This window comes from Pseudomassariella vexata (genome assembly GCF_002105095.1).
Source record: "Pseudomassariella vexata strain CBS 129021 chromosome Unknown BCR38scaffold_28, whole genome shotgun sequence".
NCBI classification, from domain to species: domain Eukaryota; kingdom Fungi; phylum Ascomycota; class Sordariomycetes; order Amphisphaeriales; family Pseudomassariaceae; genus Pseudomassariella; species Pseudomassariella vexata.
This window is the reverse complement of record NW_024467983.1, coordinates 87,281-103,740: the sequence shown is the minus strand read 5'-3', so window position 1 is coordinate 103,740 and position 16,460 is coordinate 87,281. Positions and strand designations below refer to the sequence as shown.

Genomic DNA, 16,460 nt, shown 5'->3' with positions numbered 1-16,460 from the left:
CCCTTAACCCCCATGCCATATATACAACGTCCGTGACTCGGCGTACAGGTAGTTCGGTAGATCGCTGAGTCAGATTTCATATCTGGCCACTCGGTAATAGTAGAGATTCCTCTGGCACATTGCTATTTCGAGTACCTTGCCCACCAAAATTAGCAAGGATATCGGTCTCCGTCCGCTCGGGGTTTCTTTCCGGGTCGCTGTTCTATTTGGTTTTGGATTACCACTAGCTTTGCTCTTCTGAACCGTCGTGGGAAATATGCTAACCAGAAGCTCGCAATTGCTGGAGTTGCGAGCGTGCAATAAAGAGGAGTGCCACATGCCTTGAGAAAGCAAGTTGATTAAAGTTCTTCTCCAGTAGTCTTCCAGGTCCCGGTTTTCCGAATAACCTCTTTGAAATCGCTTCCGTGACTTCCGACACCATGGTAAGTTCCTGTGATAGCTGTAGGCCTGAAGGTTATTCGAGATCTGCCAGGTCCGCTTCCGGGTTAGGGGAGAAGGGCTCACTCAGCCAGTATCGCCGCCTTTTCGTTATATGTTGAGCCTTCGACCGCCGCTCCTTCATTACACCTTAGTGACGATATGCTCGTAGTCTGAGGTGATACCCAGCTTCGTATTCGAGCCCATCTCTCTAGTGACCACAAGCTCTTAGAGTCGTCGAGGTAGCCGCTACAGCATTGCGCCAACTCCTCATCTTCGCCTTCTCAACAGTGCGTTCAATTTGTGCCTTCGCTCTTGCGTAAAGTTACCAATTGAACTGTGAGGTATTGGCGAGGTTTCTTAGGTAGAGACGTCCGGCATATTGCGTTGCTTTCTGTACCTTCGATGACCACCACGGTCAACTGCGGCCGGATGCTGGGGTCTTTGTCGGCACTGAAACGCGTCGATTTCGCGTAAAGTTGTTACCAGGTCGCCAAAAGCTCGTTAAGCTCGTCCGATGTCCTCGGCTCCATCATATAGTCCAGCCTGGTCCCTGCCTCGACGCGGACGAGGCCCTTACCCAGCATCGCCCAGTTCAAGCCCTTGACGGTTGTCCTACTATCTTTCAACGATCCGGGCTCGAGTTCAACTCGAACTAATTACATCCTATTTCATGACGCTTCGAGCCCCGGGTATCCGTCATATAATATATTAGTGTGCTGTAACCCACGCCAGGCTGGGTATAGATTCTCACTGGCCGTGGTGTCTTCTCATTACTTCTCCGTGGGCGTAGCTAGTTTGAGGCCCCATCGTCGTGTGGATGTGATCAAGTCACTGGTGCCCCGCAATTGTCTTCCATATATGTCCATAGCTAATAGTGTGTATTAAAGTGGCCAACAAATAAGTGATCGCCACGGTGGCCCGTTGGAGTGAGGTTGTTGAGAGGGCTACGCCGCTGGGAGATCTCTTGAATTGGTGAGTAAATCGTCCATACCGTAAAGCTGCTTCCGTCCCCAGTTTGTATAGCAACCGCCGGCCAGTAGGGGCCTACCCGTTTCTTTAGCCTTGTGATATCGTATCGCTAGATGTAAGGAAATAGCCGAGAAGAATAAACCAGACGAGGAGTTGTGGTTTGAAATGAGAATAACCCAGCGATTTTCGCAATCACCAGGTTCTTGTGTAAATACGAGCTCATTATTATGGGGAAAGCCCCTAGTTGTTGGCATTTTCAACCGTGACCCGTTACGTGCCAGCCTATTTGTTTGTGTGGGATGTTCACGGCTAGGTTGCCTTTGCTCGCTGCTGGAATACATCAATACTTGTCTTATCAATTTCGCACCTTCTGCGCCAACTATGCCATACCCATCCACTAACACGGTATTGTAAATCAAACTCGTCAAAAAGTCACTCTCCTTCATTTGCCTCCACGACCCTTGCCCGAGTAATCATACCATTCACTACATCGGGTTATCCCCTGGAAGCTGAGGCAGCCCTGTAATAGAAAATTCATCAGCTCAACTCAAAATGGACCAAGACGGAAATAGCCTGGTCATCACTTACAGCCGTCATAGTTCTCGTTGACCATGTCTTTCACGACACACTTGTTCTGTTCGGCGATGCTCTGCGTCTTGAGCATCGGAGCACTGACGTACGTGTGCCCGTCCATGGCCTTCTGGAGCGAGTCACCCTGCCACCCGAACAGATAGTCTGCGTGTGACGAATACCCATTCTGGTCCCCGCTGCTCCAGACGAATGGCTGGCTGTTATCGGTCGGCCAGTCGGCCTTGTTGTTAAACGCACTGGTATCCCAGACCGTTTCGAGCATTAGCTGGGGGAGGTGCACGGGGTGTGTCGAGGGGCAGGGCCCCCCGCTCTCGAAAGTGCCGCTCTCGGGATATGCAACGTGGTCCTGATGGTTCGGACTGTCGAGGTTGACGCCGTCCCAGCACGTCGGGAACCGGTGGTTCGCCATAATACCCAGCTTACAGGGCCCGGCGGGGAACCCAACGGTCTCGGGCGATCGGCTGGCCTGGCTGTCCATACACGTATAGCTCAGCTGACGGAAAGCACGAGACTGATTGCGGTCTCGGAAGCTAACGTCACCAACGAGCATGCGGAAGCCCGGCTTGAAGGCTGTCACGCTGGACTTTTGCGCAGTGTCAAAGAGTGCGTCAGACATGTAGTAAACAACCTGCAGAGTCAATGTGAGCAGAGTAGGTCTTTTCGCAAAGGAGGATATCTCTTCTCTAACCATGCCGCCTTGCGTGCCCTCCATGCCAGACTGGGCGAGCTGCGGGACACGTTTAAGGGTACCATTACGGGCGCGGAAGAAAAGCACAGCCGTCCAGTAATTGGAAAAGTCCTCTAGAGCGATATTAGATCAACTTCCCCGGAAAATATAAAAATACACATTATTACTGACCTGTAAACTGGCAGCTGGTGCACGTGGAAAGGGAGGCGAGGTCGTGCTTGGTGGGGTCCATCGTGATGTTAAAGGAGTTCTGGAACAGTGTTAGCAAAGCCATGCAAATGGCGCTGGGAGAGCGAGGATCCGCAGCAGAGACTGACACCGCCGACGATTTGATGGAGATGAGGCGAGGGATTCAGCCCCGGGTTGACTAGAGGATCGAGTCGCTGGATGCTTGAGCGAGCGCAACCGAACCGTAGCAGGGCAGCGACGGGCGTGGCGAGCAGCCCTAGGCCAGCCAGGAGAAAACCAGAGCGTTTCATTTTGTGTCCCCTTGCTCACTAAGGCGGTTCTCGTTGACGAGTTTCGAAGAGAACTGGACAGGAAAACGTACATTTGGGTACTAAGCATATCTAGCTCGAATGCGAGGGCAGGCTAAAAAGTTAAACAATCTATATAGGGAAATCTTGAAGCGACAGCGAAGACGTTCTAAGCTGTGTTCGGGCTCAAAATGTGGTCGGCAACTGAGCAACTGCCGTGTTATCCTGGGTGCTAGACAATTTACAGGAAAATTAATTTTGATACTCGGGCAAATCGCCCAGCCGGCCCAAGTCACTTTGCCAGTCGATAGTCTTGTTAGATTGCGGGGATTAATGACTGGCCTATCAGAGGCGTGTACTTTGACGATAGAAATCGAGCTATTATTAAATGTCTTTATATGCTGTGCTTTTTCGACCTCGAGGCCCGGTAGATATTTGTCCGAGTAGGGTTGTGAAAGTCAGTTATATACCTACGTGCTCTCAAGGTTTCATCTCTTACAAATCCTGGACGTCAGATTCTAGCCCACCATTATCTATAACTTTCTTTTTGTCTCTCAAAGCCCTCCGTTTCCGAGCAAACCCGCCCCTTTGGCATAGATTCAACGGCCCGTCATGAAGCTCGCTACTTTTATAACCTTCGCTCTAGTCGGGCAAGCTCTATGCCAGTCCACCACGAAGGATTGCAGTGCGTCACTTGCTGTCACCGACGACTGCGCCGACGTCATCAACCCAATTGCGTGCTATAACCAGATGGGTTTCAGTGGCACACGGACATTAGGGTGTATAGATGGGAAAGATAATACGGATCGTAGCCGCAAGGCAAGTTTATGAAGAGCCATTTATGGTAACAAATATTTTCATGCTGGGTAGCTGCTAACTGAATTTATCGTCAATAGGCATGCAAATGTTGTGGATGTATAGGTACAAAGATGTGTAACTGGGTTACGCAGAACAAATTGTGTACGTAGAAGATTATTTTTTGCAAAGGTAGACAAAGTGATCTTTGGGGAACGCTCTTTCTTGTGTGTAGTGGCCGGTTCAAGAGCGATCCGAGAAATTCTGCCGCCTTTTCCCTTAGGGGATGCTGCTGCTGTATGGGATTAGTGTTGTCAAGTTGTTCATATTACGTACATCGAGTCGAATCACATTGCAGATATTATCTGAAACTATTTATCTTTACAGTGACGATTTACATGTTATATGTTCTATTTATAAAAATGTAAATTAAATTAGTGGCCTGCCAGGCGTAAATATTGGTGGCTGTGTATTTTTCCCTGATTGTGCAGCCGGTAGCGTTATATATGGAACTATATGTACCCATTAGTATGATCTGGAGCGAAAAGAGTGCAGGATAGGCACCATTCAATCCTTCTGCCGCATGACCACCGATAGTGTTCCTCTCATAGCGTATATTGGTCCCATCAAGGCAGTGGTGATGGATCACATTGTCCATCTGTGCTATGGTGCTGATCTCGCCAGTAACAGCCTTGTATGCGTAGACGGGCATCTTTGGCGTCCCGTTGTAGCCCGTCGTTCCATTTCAGAGTAACCAATCGATCGGATACCGGTCCGGACCGGTCCGATATTCCGATATCGATACCGATCGGTAGCACATTTTGTTCATTAGATCGATCTGACCGGACCGGTTATAGTTACAATGTCGGACAGAACCTTAGCGACGCTCTGCATTTTCTCCGTGGTCGTGCCATCGACACGTTGTACTGGATCGACGCACTCTGCATCAACCAGCGTGATATTCCTGAACGCAACAGGCAGTTACGTATGATGCCGCACATTTATTTTAGGGCTAGCGTCGTTGTAGTATGGCTGGGCAAGAACTACTTGAAACATCAGAGGGGCCGTCACACCTCCATGGGCTTGGCGACTTTACACCTTCCGGACCAGATCCCGAAGCTTCATCAAAATCAGACGATGCTCAAAGCCAACAGGTAGCCACGGCTAGCTCAGACGAAGGTGCCGAGCATGAGGCAATGGCGAGGGACCTATGCATCGATAACTACTGGAATAGATTATGGATTGTCCAAGAGATCGGGCAGGCGCAACGAATCGAAGTGTGCTTTGGCAAAGAAAGGATAAATTGGGACGACTTCATTCACTTCATCACTATGCACAACGTCGAGAGTTCCGGGCCCCTGAGACTCAATCGGCAAAGAAAGGAGAAGTACCAAGGACAGAATACCTTCCGTAGACTGCTGGAGGTCCATAAGGAAGCCTCGCGCCAAGAACCAAGGGACAAGATATACGGCTTGGTCGGTTTGGCATCTGATGCTCGGGGTTTCCCTATGGATTACGACAAGTCTCTCCTCGAGGTCTGGTCCGATGTGATGGAGTTCATGAACGAACGCCACTTGCTTGAACAGTCTGAAATCGTTTCGGTTGCGGCGTTGGTTAAATATCTGCTTATGGGCACAACATGTCCGCCTATTCAGCAAATCGCGCGGCCGTATATTCCCGAGTCCGGTGACAACATTCTGATAGAAAATATAAATAGCCGGAGGGTATTTAAGCTGCAAGCTTACGTGATCGGATGTGTCAAGTATGTCGGTCCTTCTCCTAACGAAATCATTGCAAGCCTCGAAAAGACGGATGTTTGGACACAATGCGTTGAAGAGAACTTCAGAAAAGAGCTCAGCGATGCCCACTACCAGAGTGACAAGCTGGTCCGAGCTATCCTGAACCCGAATGACCTATCCATGTCGTGCTTCAATCATGTCAGCATCGTACAGTGGACCGCCTCTGAAGACCATGGGTCAAACCCAGCCTTGAACCTCTACCGATCTCGAATTTCGGAGTTTAATAGCGAATACGCGAAGCAAGAGCAACCTGTATTGACAGCTGAACTCTCGACTAAAAGTCAGTGCTTATACCAGATGATTAATTACCGTTGGGTCCACCGAATTAGCGATACGTATAGTCGAGGACGTAACCTATACAGCTTGAAGGCGCGGAGGGATCGCCACACTACTACAACTTGATATTAAGGGGGCGTTCGACATAGTTAACCACAGGCGTTTGATTTCTATACTAGCCCGGAAGGGCTACCCGGAGTGGGTTCAGGAATGGGTACACAGCTTCGTAGAGGATAGGACAGTACGCCTCCGGTTCGACGGTAAGGAGTCAGAGCTGATCCCTCTACGAGCTGGCGTCCCCCAGGGGTCGCCACTCTCCCCGATACTATTTATCCTATATATATCGACGCTATATGAGGAACTAGCGGAGAAACACCCCCTACTCTTAGTCGTAGGGTTCGCGGACGATACGAACCTACTTAGCGTGAGCACAGACACGGGCACGACCTGCCGCCGACTAGAGGACGCTTGGGCTACGTGCCAACGGTGGGCCGTCAGGCACGGGATGGAGTTCGCTCCGGACAAGAGTGAGCTGATGCACTTCACTAGAACCCGAGACCCCTCCCCGCAGAGTATCCGTCTTGGAAACGCTACAGTAACGCCGAAGGTCTCGGCAAGGTTCCTAGGGGTCTGGTTTGACCGCAAATTAACGTGGCACGCCCATACCGAACGGGTTAAATCAAAAATGGCGACTCAGAAGCTAGCCCTAACAAAGCTAGTGAACATGGCGTGGGGCTGCGATCTCATACGGGCGAGACTACTGTACACGTCGGTTATTCGCAGCGCGATCGCCTTCGGGGCGGCTGCGTGGCACACTATAAGCGAGGAACCAGCGGGACCAGCTAAGAGCCTAGTCGGGATACAGAATGAGTGCCTCCGAATAGTCTGTGGCGCCTACAAAGCGACACCGGTCCGACACCTAGAAATAGAGGCAGCTATCCCGCCACTAGACCTATATCTCAGTGTCCGGGCGGCGAAATTTGAAGAACGGCTACGGAATAACGGCAAAAGGAGCCTGCTTCGAAGCGCGAGCGCGAGAGCGTCACACATACTCCGACAGGACACGCCGGCGAGACGGAAGCGGACGTCACAATCGCTCAGACCAGCGGGGTACACGATAGAGAAGGAGGCTAGGGGCTCCGAGTGGATAGGCAAGGCGAAGGAAGTCCCGGCCGCCCTCCTAGACCACTGGGAGAAGAGATGGCTCTCCGGGGCAGCACAACACGACCGCCAGCGACGCGCTATCGCCGAGGAGCAGGAGGGCCCCTCGATGCGAATGCCGAAACAGGGCAAGTACTCAGACCTAAACCGACCGGAGGCGTCTACCCTATGCCAGATCAGGACCGGAAAAATAGGACTATCAGATTTCTTATTTAAGATAGGAGCCTTCGGTGTGTATTCGCCGTTATGCCGCTGTGGAGAGGCCCCCGAGACGGCAGAGCACGTAATCCTCTTTTGCGGCCTGCTGGAAGAATCGAGAGAGCGCCTACGGGCCACTATCGCACCATGGCCGCTGCATACACGTAGAGACCTGGCAACGGCGACGGGGAAATCAGTAGTCAGCGGGACTATCACAAGGTGGCTACTCAGGACTGGCCGGATAGCACTTAGGCCCGGATAATATCTGTGACAGGCTGTGCCTGATATGGGATCCGGAGCTGCAAGGACCGTGCGTCCGGATCCACCAAAGGAACCATCGAGGGCATACAAAACATAGTCCGTGTTCCCGGGACAACTCGCATATTTTACTTTCCTCCTCAGTTAGATAATTAACAGTATTTGGCCATGTTGAGCTGTATAGTTTCGCAGTGAGCCCGTCACAATATCGATCTTCTCAGGGGGACTTTGTTAGTAGGGTGAGAACTAACATAGTATTGTGGTGGACGTAACGCAGTCGCTAATAGAGCGAACCTACGTAGCAGCGTATGTATTTAGTCCAGCCATTAGGGCATGGTTTGACATACGGGAGCACTTGTAGAGGTACCGGGGGCTTCGAGCCTACGGCGTATTTAATAATAATAATAATAATTACCGTTGGGACACAACTCCCTGGAAGATGGGTATCGCGTCGAGCGAAATCCAACCCGGCGATTTAGTTTGCCGGCTCCAAGGGGTCAGAATAGCTGTCGTCTTACGGCCGTACATACATAGCTCAGATCGTTACCGGGCGAGGCTGAGGCTACGGATAATCGGAACAGCTTCAGTCACAGAAGATCTGGCGGGTTCTGCCTCAAATGACGCGAAACGCCTTGGCTTCTTCAGGAGAGACGATGAACTGTTAGTTTACATGGATGCAAGGACAATTTTTGTTCTCTTGGCTTGAGGAATGGAATAGAGATACATAGCTGTTAACTAACTTACGTATTTATATTCCCTCTTTTCTGCGCTGTGAAACCAGGCTTAAATTCCAAACTACGACATGTTCGTTTTCGTCCTTTTCACCATCACATAGCACAAGTTCGGCAAGTAGAGTACCAGAGAGTACTCTATTAAAACAATTCTGGAATTCCCGGATGAACTTAGCTATCAGAAATAAGTCTGATGCCCCATTCATTTTGTACTATCTGTCGCTAATATGCAGGACCTCCGGCTTATAGAGATGACGGCCAACGTCGTACGCTCATGCCCCAAGAAAGTCGTCCCCGAACTAGAAGGATTCGGTTGATCCTGTGATTATGAGGGTTGTGCTGAGCTAGTTGTATAGTGCGGGGTCAGTCGATGCACCAATGTGTGCTAAGCTCAGATGCCGGCTTGTGGGTGCGCCTACCCCCATCGCACTGCTGTTGCAGTTTGGTGCCACCGCAGGACACTTCGACCTGACGCTCCCTCCCGCATTTCACCATTGCGATGAGTCTTATCTTGGCCGAAAAATGATTCAGGACCAGCCTTACTATTGCATGCCCAATTGGTCCAATGAAGACATGAAGTGTTGCGCAATATGAGAAGGTTAGTAAGCAATGAGTCTTGCAGTTCCTACGAGTAGTCAACCCATGGTAGCCCCAAGCCAGGCCAAGATAATTTGAATTGGCAATGACGGGCGAGGCCTTGCCACCACCTTTGTCCATATATGGCGTAAGGCAACAGTTCAAACCAAGAAAACCGTGTTTCTACCTGATAAGTTGCCAGCGACAACGGAGAATAGTCATCATTAGGCAAAATCATTGTATACTTCAATTTGATGTTGCACTTATGGGTGGTCGAGGCTTCCATCAGGCTTCTATTGGTGGGACCCAGGGGCCCTAGACTTTGAATCCATCATAAAAATTCCCGACTTGTGTAAGAAATATGAATCTAAATGTGCACCGGTATTGGTAATTAAAGTACACGTAATTCCGGAGAGGACAGACGTATCAGGTACAGAAGCTGTTCTGTGTCTCCCCTTTCTAGCTTTGCCGGAAGTAAATTGCCCGTCGGTCCCAGAACCCGGTATGCCGCCAATCATGACCCGGCCCACCACCTCGGCATCCACCTTCAGCTCTCCACAGGTCGTATGGCACCGGCCGAGTTACCGGGATTTGCCAAGCACGTTTCCGCTCTTAGCGATTTTCCAGGGGCTGCCGTGCTTCGAATAGAGGAATTCCACTGGAACATGTGGCCCAGTTTGCGTGGCGATGAATCCGTCGGGCAACAACCAGGCGATGCTATAAGAGCATATAGTTAATGCGACTCTGTAGGGGACCCATAATTGATCCTTCTATTTGGGCAGAAGCTTGATCAATCTATAAAACAGACAATCCGTCTTCGCCTAGGCTGTCCAACTCTCGTAGCTGAGCCATCTTCAAGATAACTCACAGTCGTTCATTCTGGTAATAATTGTACTTAACATTAGACATTCACTTCTACAACTTCACCATGCAGTTGACTCTCTTTTCCGCCGCCGTCCTTGCTGGCGCTGCTCTGGCCAGCCCCACCCGAACCCTTGAGGCTCGTTCCACGCAAATTTGCGGCCAGTGGGATTCTGTTGCGACCGGCACCTACACCGTATACCAGGACCTCTGGGGCGAGAGTTATGCCGACTCCGGTAGCCAGTGCACTACCGTCGAGAGCCTGTCGGGCAACACGCTCGCCTGGTCTACCTCCTGGACCTGGTCCGGTGGTTCGACTTCGGTGAAGTCTTTCGCCAACACCGTCACTACCGTCTCCCAGAAGGCTATTTCCTCCATCTCTTCGATGCCCTCGAAGTGGTCTTGGAGGTATGTTGCATACCATTCCTATCCATGTCAAAGTCCAAGCTAACGCGTTTTCAAGCTACACCGGATCCTCCATTGTGGCTGATGTTGCCTACGATCTTTTCACCGGGTCCTCCGCCAGTGGCTCTGCCGAGTACGAGGTCATGATCTGGCTCGCTGCCATCGGCGGTGCCGGCCCCATCTCCTCCACAGGCAGCACCATTGCCACCCCCACCATTGCCGGCACTACCTGGAACCTGTACTCCGGCCCCAACGGAGACATGACCGTTTTCAGCTTCGTCGCTCCCAGCCAGGTCACCAGCTTCGACGGCGATATTATGGACTTCGTCAACTACCTGATCCAGAGCCAGGGCATGTCCTCGTCCCAGATCCTCCAGAGCATCGGTGCCGGAACCGAGCCCTTCACCGGATCCGATGCCGTCTTCACCACCAGTGCTTTCTCCCTGTCCGAGAGCTAGATGCACTCCATCGGTTCTTGAAAAGAAAATGATATTCACGTATTATACTTTTAACTCTTGTACATAGCCACATATGGAATACATCTGATATGACCATCAGTTTTGATTAGCTTCATGAAATTCGTTTAATCACGTTCAGATTCCATTAGCCGCCAACTAGGGAATTCTTGGCTGCACTGCGTTGAATTGACGAGGTCTTCTGACTTGTTACCGTACATGAGTAATTAGTTCGTCCACTTACAGCCTTTCAACTATAGTTTGGTACCAGAAGTTCTAGGGCGTCCCCGGAGTTTGATTAACATCCTTCACACAGATAACTTCCTAATTCATCCAGCAGGCCATGATGACTTCTCTTATCTCCTTCTAGTCTCACTATTGTAAAAAGCATCCATACAACAGCCCCGCTATATACATCCGGGCCGCAGTCAAATCTTAGCTGGCGTATGTTCCTCACTTGTGCGTCCTGAACGAACTCGAAGCCATAATCAATTCAACCAGCAAGTACACCATCGTTTTGCCATGGTATTGGAAAAAGGAGAATTGGGATTGAGATTTTGATGTTGAGAACCTGAGAACTAACTAACGTAGTCCACAAGTGAACGGGTCACCCAACCGAACGGGTCACGCCCATAGCAAAAAATACAACTAAACTTCCTAACTTTACCACGCAACTAATTCTCGATGGATTCTGCTCAAAAAGAATCTCAATTACTCCTTGCAATTCAGGCTATCAGAAATGACTCAACACTTAGTATCCGACGTGCTGCAACAATCTACAAAGTCTCGAATACTACTCTCCAGGCGCGTCTTCAAAAACGTCAATCACGTCGCAATATCGAAGCCAACGGTCAGAATTTAACAAAACTAGAAGAAAATACGATTATTCAAAGGATAATTGAGCTATGTTCGCAAGCATTTCCTCCCCGGCTAAGTGCTATTGAAGATATGGCAAACCGACTGCTACGCGACTCGCATATCACAAAGGAGGACTTTCTTCCGGCATTTTGCGACGCGTTCAAGAAGAGCCTGACCGAAAGCAATACTCGTGCAGGCTTTCAAGGGGCTGGGCTTGTGCCTTTAAGCCCAGATATTGTTATTGAGAAGCTGGATGTGAAATTACAGATTCCAACGTCCTCCCGGCCCCCTACGCGGGAAACCCTTCCTTGGGCTTCTCGGACGCCAAACAACCCAACCGAGGCTACTTCGCAATCCGAATTATCAAATCTCGAATTTCCAGGCATCAAAATAGCTCCCCGACGTCAATTTACGATGCTATCGATCAGTTTTCGAAAGGAGCGCGGAGTATTATGCATAAGATGGCTTTACTCCAAGCTGAGGTCGCCGAACTTCGAGAGGCAAATGCTCTAATTAGCAAGCGGCGCAGGGCCAAAAAAACACGAGTACGGCTTGGAGGATCACTTAATTCACAAGACGTACAAGATCTTCAAGATCAAAAGGACGTTGCGCAGCAAGTACAGCAGGAAATGCGTGGAAATAGCGCTGGATCAAATCGTGGCCAGCCACGGCAACGGCGCTGTGGCGTATGCGGGAAGACCGGGCATAATGCGCGAACCTGTCAGGTAGAGATAGAATAATCTGGGCAAGAGTATTCTGAGTAGTTTATATTGATTTACGGCGTTGTGGTTGCGAAATCGTGTTGAATTCCATGTTTTGCTAGTTGGCGTGACCCGTTCGGTTGGGTGACCCGTTCGCTTGTGGACTACGTTGTACACTTCGATTATATAATGTGTCAACTTTGCGATTACAAACACTTGTCCTGACCATAGAGGAGCAAGGAAGCTGAAAAGGGATTGTATCTAGCGCTTTTTCCTATCGGTGGTCTGAAAAGTCTCGGGGCAAGGACTTGCATAGTCTTCTGGCCACGAAAATGCATAATATCTGCTGTGACGTGCAGTGCTATTACCATAGAAGCATGCGAAATTTGCCAGGAGGACGAACAAATAAAGCCGTTGCTGGGAAGAAATGCTGACTATAATGGCACACATTGCGAGGGCGTGCAAAGTAGGCTGTGCTTTTGCTTCTGTAGTGTCGAGCTCGCATGAAGTAACGATGAAAATGCAGCGGTCGTAAAACAAAAAGGAGTTCTTAATCCGCTTGCAAGGACGGCATCTCATGTGAATTATATCCGTCTTGCCGTGCTGAAGCCGCAATAAGAAACATAAAATGGTAGCAGATGAATAAGGAAGCGGTCATACTCGGGCTGTTGCTCATATCTCCTTGCTGGTATGCAACCTGCGGCTTGATGGTTGAATCTTGTTGATGTCGTGCCTGGGGAATTGAAGGTGACAGCTCTAGACAAGACCAAGGTCTTCTCGGATGCTATCCTTACATTCTATAGTTCGCGAAGTGATTCGTGGAACAGAATGGCGAAATATAGATCGGGTTGTAGCTGCATGGTGCCAAAGCGAAGTCGTTACGGTCCAACGCTGAAGCGCTCGATCCTAATGACTCGCGTCGTACCAGTCGAATAGGCTGAGGCGAAAGAATGGGAGTTTGTGAATACGATGAGATTGGTCATGTTCCATGCTCCGGTTCTTTGAATCGATGAGTCGAGGTCTGGGGCACTTGCGACTTTTGAGCTGTCGTGTGCATCTTCTGGGCTCGAGTCTGCATCTGTTGAGCTTTAGTGAATAGCTGAAGGGGTTGAGTTTGCGTCTGTTGCACCAGACTCTGCTGCCTTATCTATTGCTTCCTAAGTGTCGGCTGGGCTTGTAACATTTGAGATGGAGTATGTTGAGAGAGTTGTAGATCTCCAAGTATAAGCTGGCCCAGCATGCTCTAGATCGGGGGCTGAGGTATCTGTGGTGCCTGAGTCTCCGGCGGCTGTACTAATCCCTGGTTTATGAACGCCTCTCGAACCTTCGGAGCTAGAAGTCCATCAATCTTTTGTTGCTTATTTTTTGACACCTCTTCCAAAGGATGTTGTCGCTGTGGACCATAAGTTCGTGGTAGCTGTAACATATGCTGTTTTGTCTTCTCGGCTACTGAATGTTGAGCCGGCCGAGTCCCTAACTTCTCTTCAACAGACTGCAGTTGAGCCGAAGGAGCATAGGTTCGTGGCAACTGTAACAACTTCCTTTTAGGCGTCTCCGCCAGAGACTTTTGAGCCTGCTGGCCTTGCGCTTGCGACGCCAGAGCCGAAGCGGATTGTGGTCCTTCATCCGGTGCCTGAACATTCTGATTCTTGAGATCAACTGAGGCTTCGGACTGGATCATGGGTGTCTTGATATTGGGGGGAACACTTAGCTGTTGCTGGTACCCTTGAGACCATCTTAGCTGCGGAACGCCAACAGACAAGCCCATTTGTTTTTGCTGTGTCTCCTCCATCTGTTGAGCATGTTGAGGCACTGACGTACCGAAGACCGACTGATATGTGCTAGGCACCATGGCAGTTGGGCGGGAAAACAAGGTGGTGTGCTGGTTCTGGGTAGCGTACTGTTTTTGTGCCGAAGATCTTTGTATCGGCTGACTATGTGCGGTGTTCTGTCGTTGCGACTGAAATTCTTGCTTCTGCTGCATAATCGGGCCAGCTGGATATGCTAAAGGCCTCTGGCTGGCTCCAGTGGTGTCTGTGGTCTGTGCCGATAAAGCTTGCTGAGTTGGACGTCGAAGAAGTGGCTTGACCTTTTGAGCCGGTTCCCCCTTTGGTGTAAGGTTTACTTTACTGGGCTTCAGACTCGGCGCTGGTGGAGTTAATTGGGTAGCAGGAACGGTGCTCTTTCTCTCGTGCTGTGGTGAAAATCCCTTCTCACTGTTCGTCGTGGGACCTTGTAGGGGTAGTATCACCGATTTTCTGAGACTACCCGGAATTGGCTCTGATTCTTTCTTGCCATCAGTTGAATAGCGATTGGTGGTAGGCAAAGTACTTTTCCTCTTGCGCGGTGCGGCTCTCTTCTGGCCTCCGGTTGACGGTCCTTGTGGGGTTGACATGGCCATTTGGTTGCCTTTGCCGGCCGTATTTGACTCAAATTCATCATTGCCATTCGTTGAAGCAGGTTGAGTGCTTTTGTTCTTTGGTACTGGCTGGCTGGCCGAGGAAGCGACTTGAGATGGTCCCATCGGAGCTGGTTGATTGCCTTCGCCTCCGAGCTGGTGCCCTTGGCTTTCTCGGCTTGGGATTCCCTGAAGTCCTGAAGCCGAATGTGATGCAAACGCAGCCGCATTGGCTGAAGCTGCGTCTTGCTGATGTGTCTCCCGAAGGACCTCAACACACTTGGGGGCGGGTTTCTTTCCTTGCGAGTCATGTGATGTGGGCTGTTCTAGCAATAATAATCGGTCTTCCCAGTTAAGTGTTCTTGTTGTAGGCTGCGGAGGAGTATCTGCTGACACGGGCTGGGTCGGAGGAGGTGACTGCATCTGAGAAGCTGTTGGCGTATGCTGTGCCGGAAGATGGGACTGAGAGTCTTGAGGATTCGACCCGGCAGCTATAGCTGCTAACTCTTGCGGCGCCGCGAGAGTTTGCTGTCCCGACGGTCCCGGGGTAGTTGGAAGTGGCCCTTGTGCGACAACATTAGACGGTGGCAGAGTTCGAGGCCCGCCTTGTTGATCATCATCACCAGGGCTGGCAGCTCTGCCGTCCAGTTCACATTGGTAATCTGCCATAGCATTCTTCTTCATCTGCTCAAAAGCACCAACGAAAAACTTCATCTCGTCGTACGACGCCGAAGCTGAATGCCGCAGAGACTCTTCTGTTGTAGTGCTTGTAATTTTTTGATTCTCCGCCTGGAGAACCAGCAGAAACGAAAGCACCATTTCGCAAAGGTTGACCTTGTTCCCCGGTTGCTGGTTTTGCTGAAGGAATTCCTGGACTTTGCGGATATACTTCAATGTTTCTTTTCTAAATCCTTCTAGTAAATCGATGTGATAGGCAATGTCACTGTGGGATCGTTGGGCGAACTCGATGAGTCTTATACCGATGACATGTCCCATTTCCAGAAACTGTGAGGCAGACGGAGGATCGTTCTTGGAATTTTGGGTCTCTGCCATTCCTTCCACGAACAACATCGTGATGGCAGACGCGCTAGACTGGGAGTTGCTCGATTGATTGTCGAGCTGGGTACAAGAGAAAGGAATCCCTCAGACGGAGTCCGATTGTCTTGATGATCGATGCCAAAAGAAGGAGATTCAGTATTGATGTTGAGTATCCCCGTGATGACCTGGGGCTGGGCTGGGTGAATATTCCCGTTCTTGGTTGGCCTAGCCAAGGTTTCTATTGACCTTGAATGTGTCAGCTGTGTTCTGGTAGTTACAAAAAGACAAGTCCCTGGAAAGATGGAGCACTCTTACCCAGTCACAGCTTGATTAAGATCCGGTCTATAGACATACCAATTGCTGGCGCAGCCAGAAGTGCTGTGGAATCGAGAATGTCATAAAGAACAGAAAGGTTAATTACAGGATGGGAATCCTTACCAAGTACTGCAGCCGGCATGAGGATGAACACTGGTCAAGGCCCAATTGGTGAGAACAACGTGGGGCAAATGTGATTGGGAATCAAGTTCCTGATGTTTTTGCAGCCACAAGGACATACATGAATTTCCGGGAAGTTACGAATTGAGTATTTCTTGAGGGGATACCTTACCAATATCTTTGTGTGTTGAACTGCATCAATATAGACCACAACAGCATTGGCCAGCAAGCAGTGTTTGTTTTCACGTGAAATAATCTACACCCGTTGGCTTTGGAATTCAACTTAACCACTTGAGTTGGGCACTTCAACCAAGCCTTTGGTCCATTGTTGATGCTAACAGAACCTGAAAGTGATGTTCTCTCTGATTTAA

The 16,460-nt window shown here is 50.0% G+C and overlaps 4 protein-coding genes across 4 annotated transcripts; 2 read left to right on the top strand and 2 right to left on the bottom strand.

Annotated features, from left to right (window-relative positions):
* Positions 1-1,874: 1,874 nt before the first annotated feature.
* BCR38DRAFT_357052 (uncharacterized protein) lies at positions 1,875-3,147 on the bottom strand (the record flags this gene model as incomplete). Its single annotated transcript, XM_040857073.1, has 5 exons — positions 1,875-1,909; positions 1,978-2,608; positions 2,669-2,781; positions 2,840-2,918; positions 2,986-3,147. The coding sequence occupies 5 exons, from the start codon at positions 3,145-3,147 to the stop codon at positions 1,875-1,877; spliced, it is 1,020 nt and encodes a 339-aa protein (XP_040709536.1).
* Positions 3,148-4,826: 1,679 nt separating this feature from the next.
* Positions 4,827-5,905, top strand: BCR38DRAFT_506264 (uncharacterized protein; the record flags this gene model as incomplete). Its single annotated transcript, XM_040864936.1, has 2 exons — positions 4,827-5,825; positions 5,882-5,905. The coding sequence occupies exons 1-2, from the start codon at positions 4,968-4,970 to the stop codon at positions 5,903-5,905; spliced, it is 882 nt and encodes a 293-aa protein (XP_040709535.1). The 5' UTR covers positions 4,827-4,967.
* Positions 5,906-9,866: 3,961 nt separating this feature from the next.
* On the top strand, positions 9,867-10,662 carry BCR38DRAFT_462027 (cell 12a endoglucanase; the record flags this gene model as incomplete). The annotated part of the gene is made up of 2 exons (XM_040862598.1): positions 9,867-10,207; positions 10,263-10,662. The coding sequence occupies 2 exons, from the start codon at positions 9,867-9,869 to the stop codon at positions 10,660-10,662; spliced, it is 741 nt and encodes a 246-aa protein (XP_040709534.1).
* Positions 10,663-13,461: 2,799 nt separating this feature from the next.
* BCR38DRAFT_491172 (uncharacterized protein) lies at positions 13,462-15,687 on the bottom strand (the record flags this gene model as incomplete). The annotated part of the gene is made up of 1 exon (XM_040864629.1): positions 13,462-15,687. One exon carries the CDS (start codon positions 15,685-15,687, stop codon positions 13,462-13,464), a length of 2,226 nt encoding a protein of 741 aa, XP_040709533.1.
* Between the last annotated feature and the right edge of the window lie 773 nt (positions 15,688-16,460).